This window comes from the organism of the source record quoted next, unplaced genomic scaffold, assembly GCF_019419815.1.
Source record: "Pyrus x bretschneideri cultivar Hongxiangsu unplaced genomic scaffold, Pyrus_bretschneideri_v1 Contig36, whole genome shotgun sequence".
Lineage (NCBI taxonomy): Eukaryota > Viridiplantae > Streptophyta > Magnoliopsida > Rosales > Rosaceae > Pyrus > Pyrus x bretschneideri.
The window spans coordinates 2,024,550-2,028,196 of NW_025999679.1; the positions used below are offsets into that span (position 1 = coordinate 2,024,550).

A 3,647-nucleotide genomic window follows, 5' to 3' on the forward strand; every position below is an offset into this window, starting at 1 on the left:
TCAATTATGTCACTCATAGACTTAAAAGATGGGTAATTACTGAGAGGTTTGCACAACATTAGATATCTCAAATCAAACATTTTGCCAAATATATTTTTATTCCTTATTTGGTAATACATATATATAACTCCACATGGGCTTGCACTGCCAGTCCCAAGCTCAGATAAAAAAGAAGGGGGAGAATGTTAGGTAGTTAATAGTTGGCACTCCATTCTTACGTCGAATCTTTATGAAACATGTCCCCTCACGTATAACCCCATTTTGGTGGTTCACATATGGAGATCCACACATCGGCAATTGAAACTTAGAGGTCGGCTCCTATGGAGTCTAGACTTGTTTTCAGCTCTTTCAGGAAATGCCTTTTAAGAACTCAGAGGCCGGCTCTATGTTAAGAGTCCAAGCTCATTTCCATGCCCACACCCTCGTTACAAGCCTTTGGCTTGCATGGACCCATAACCGTGGGCTCTGATACCATATTGAATTTTTTTAGATCAACGGGCCTGGAAGGCCCACTTTAACGACACTGCTACTATTCCCAACTTTACCACCTGCCTAATCCATTAGGTGTGAGGTTTTACCAAAAAAAGCCTCCGTATTAGTTAAGAGTAAGGTAATCATATTTCAAGCCATCCTTGTTGAGCTCACCCATCGACGTGGGACTGCCAACCAAGTTATAATTCTGGGGTTTGATTAGTTATTGGAATTAGTGTCTTTCATGGTGTGCATTGTGCAATATTAGACTTAGAGAAGGGGAAATGGATAACAACACCATCTCAACCTGGCTATCTGCAAAATTTAAGCACAAGTTTACATTCTTCACATCTTTCTATGAAAATTTGTTGCATTTGTTTGAGAATTCAGAATAAATTTTTTTTTTCTCGATTTAAGTAAAATGCAGGAAGAAAGAACATGTAAAAAGAAGAAGAAAACGAAGTTGTGAAACAATTAGAAATGACTAGAGGGTAGCTGCTGCGGTGTTAAGGCTTATGGAGATATCTTCCAGCAACTAAAGCAGCCTCCATGACAAGGGTTATAACTTCCACAACATCCTCAACATGGCATTTGTTCCCCTTAAACGTTTTCCCTCCCTTGTTTTTGAACTCTGCCATGCAATTTAGGAACGTTTGGCTGCACTCTGAGCTTAGATAGTCATCTACACCAAAAACATAACAATATACCACCGTTTAAATTATACTGTTTTTAGTTCTTATTGCATTTACAAATCTAATCTCCCATATACAAGAAAGACTTCAATGAAACATATCAGTTTCGTGACTTTTCGATCCAATAATATAGAATCATGTTTATGTATTTCTTCACGACACTGTGACACTGTGTTATTGGATCGAGTCGCTATGTGACAATAAACTTGTTGCATGCAAGATGTGAGATGCAAGTTGTTCTTACAAAGAAACAAAAAATTGAAAATAAATAAGAGTAACGAGACTTCAATGGAACAAATTCATTAGTTTTGTGGTTTTTTCAAATAATATGTAACCGAGTATAAGTATTTCTTCACATGACACTCTGTGTTATTGGATCGAGTCGCTACGTAACAACCCGTTGCATCCAAGTTGTTCTTACAAACAAACAAAAAATTGAAATAAACAAGGGCAACAAATTTTTTGTAGCTCAAATAATTAAGTGCATATGAGGTAATGTGTTCTATATGAGGATCCTCTTCGGATCTTCTTTGTGAGGATCCTCAAATCATGTTCGTTTATCATACATTGTGTAGTCAATTTTCGTCAGGTATTATTTATATTTAATTTTAAATAAAAGTATTTAAAATGATTTATGACCGCATGATATACGATGAACGGAGACGATTTAAGAATCCCATGATCCTCACAAATCGGATCAGGAGAGGATCCTCAATCATGTGTTCTCGTTCTAAAAGACAGATGCTAGCGTTTGGTATAGATCTTGTACACAAGGAACTCCAAACAAACTTTGGGATTGTTTTGTCAAATACGAAACACTTGATTAAAACATTATCAACATCAGAAACATCATCACCCCACCGACAATTGAAAAGGCTCATCAAAGTCTCTTACACGCATTTTATAACATAGATATGACTATTCCATATAAATATCTTATTTACCAACTCTTGTTTGTATTTTCATGCCACTATTTAAATCTTCCTACACTAACTCAGATAATTTGGAGTAGAATATATATATATATATATATACCCCACCGACAATTGAAAAGGCTCATCAAAGTGTCTCTTACACGCATTTTATAACATAGATATGACTATTCCATATAAATATCTTCTTTACCAACTCTTGTTTGTATTTTCATGCCACTATTTAAATCTTCCTACACTAACTCAGATAATTTGGAGTAGAATATATATATATATATATATATATATATATATATATATATTAAAATTTAGCCTCGGTCCAAAAATATTTCAACCCGAAATAAAAATGAAAAATAATAATGTGAGAGCAGCACAGTAAAGATAGTAAGGATTAAGAAATGAACATACTGTTTTTGGATTGAACGCAGTTATCATGCTTCATACAACATGCATCTAGGCCATCACAGGGTTGCTCCCCTGGGCATCCACTGTATAAAAGCCCACAATACTTCCCATATTTCAAAAATGGAGGCACTGTCAAAATTAAATTTAAAAAAAAATGCAATTTAATTTCTTTATAAAAGAACCAAAGAAGTGGGATATTTAATTTGATCAGCTCATTAACTAAACCAAAAATTTGCTTAAATTATATGTAGTACCTGTACAGAACTCTGACTCACATTCTCTGCTGCAATCTTTACTCTGCAAATTTTTAGAATTCATGGGAAGAGAGAACAAGTTATGATTTGAAAGCAACTGGGAACCCAAAAAATATTAAAAGTAATTAGATGATGAAAGAAGGAGATGGTAATTAAGGAGCAAACCAGAACAATGGAGGCATCTGTGGCTTGGACACCAATGTTAAGGGCATGCAAATTAATGGAATTAAAATACAGGACAAGAAAAGAGAGGGCAAGAACAAACTTCATTGACTGGTTAAAAACCATGGTTGGAAAAAGCACTTCAGCACAGAAAGCACTTAAGTTGGAGGCCTTTTTGTTTGGTCAACTTTGGAGGGCTTGGTTTTGCATAGAAATTGAGAGGTGTGGAAATAATTAGCAGAAGGCAGAAGGTAGGCTGTTGTCTCTACTAGGAGGAGAGAAATGGGGAAGGAAGAAACAGGTTGGCTGTCTTGTAATGACTCGTGATATGTTTTTGGAGTGTTGTTCACACCTCTCACCAAATTATACACATTTTATTCTTCTTTTACCCTTTTTTTTTGTTTTAAAACTATCTTAGCTAGATTATGTGGCATGTGGAATCTACGTATATGTCACGCGAATTATACAATGCCTAGTTAGTAATTAACACATTCCTTGTCACATAATGCAGAGAAAAACTTTCACAAAATTGTCATAACAAACTATATGCTTGACATTTCATAACTGGATTGGTTTAACACTTACCATTGTCGCCGACAAGAATAGTCTTATATAAAGTTAATTTCTAATGTGATTGACATAGGTAGTTTAAATATGACTCTTTTTTTTTTTTCAATAAGAATGGGGTTTTGTAGGAGTTGTTTGATAATTTTTTCATTTTTATTTTCATT

At 34.7% G+C, this 3,647-nt stretch overlaps 1 protein-coding gene across 1 annotated transcript; it reads right to left on the reverse strand.

Moving 5' to 3' along the window:
• Positions 1-741: 741 nt before the first annotated feature.
• LOC103931618 (phospholipase A2-alpha) lies at positions 742-3,059 on the reverse strand. Its single transcript, XM_009341138.3, has 4 exons — positions 2,920-3,059; positions 2,755-2,797; positions 2,504-2,629; positions 742-1,153 (listed from the first exon to the last, which is right to left on the reverse strand). Exons 1-4 carry the CDS (start codon positions 3,040-3,042, stop codon positions 978-980), a joined length of 468 nt encoding a protein of 155 aa, XP_009339413.2. The 5' UTR covers positions 3,043-3,059; the 3' UTR covers positions 742-977.
• Between the last annotated feature and the right edge of the window lie 588 nt (positions 3,060-3,647).

Excerpts from the sequence above, each read along its gene's own strand:
- LOC103931618 (XM_009341138.3), bottom strand. The coding sequence starts at position 3,042 with ATGGTTTTTAACCAGTCAATGAAGTTTGTTCTTGCCCTCTCTTTTCTT. Across the intron at positions 2,630-2,754 it reads TGAGTCAGAGTTCTGTACAG|TGCCTCCATTTTTGAAATAT; the intron begins GTACTACATATA and ends TAATTTTGACAG. Across the intron at positions 1,154-2,503 it reads CTGCGTTCAATCCAAAAACA|ATGACTATCTAAGCTCAGAG; the intron begins GTATGTTCATTT and ends TTTTTGGTGTAG.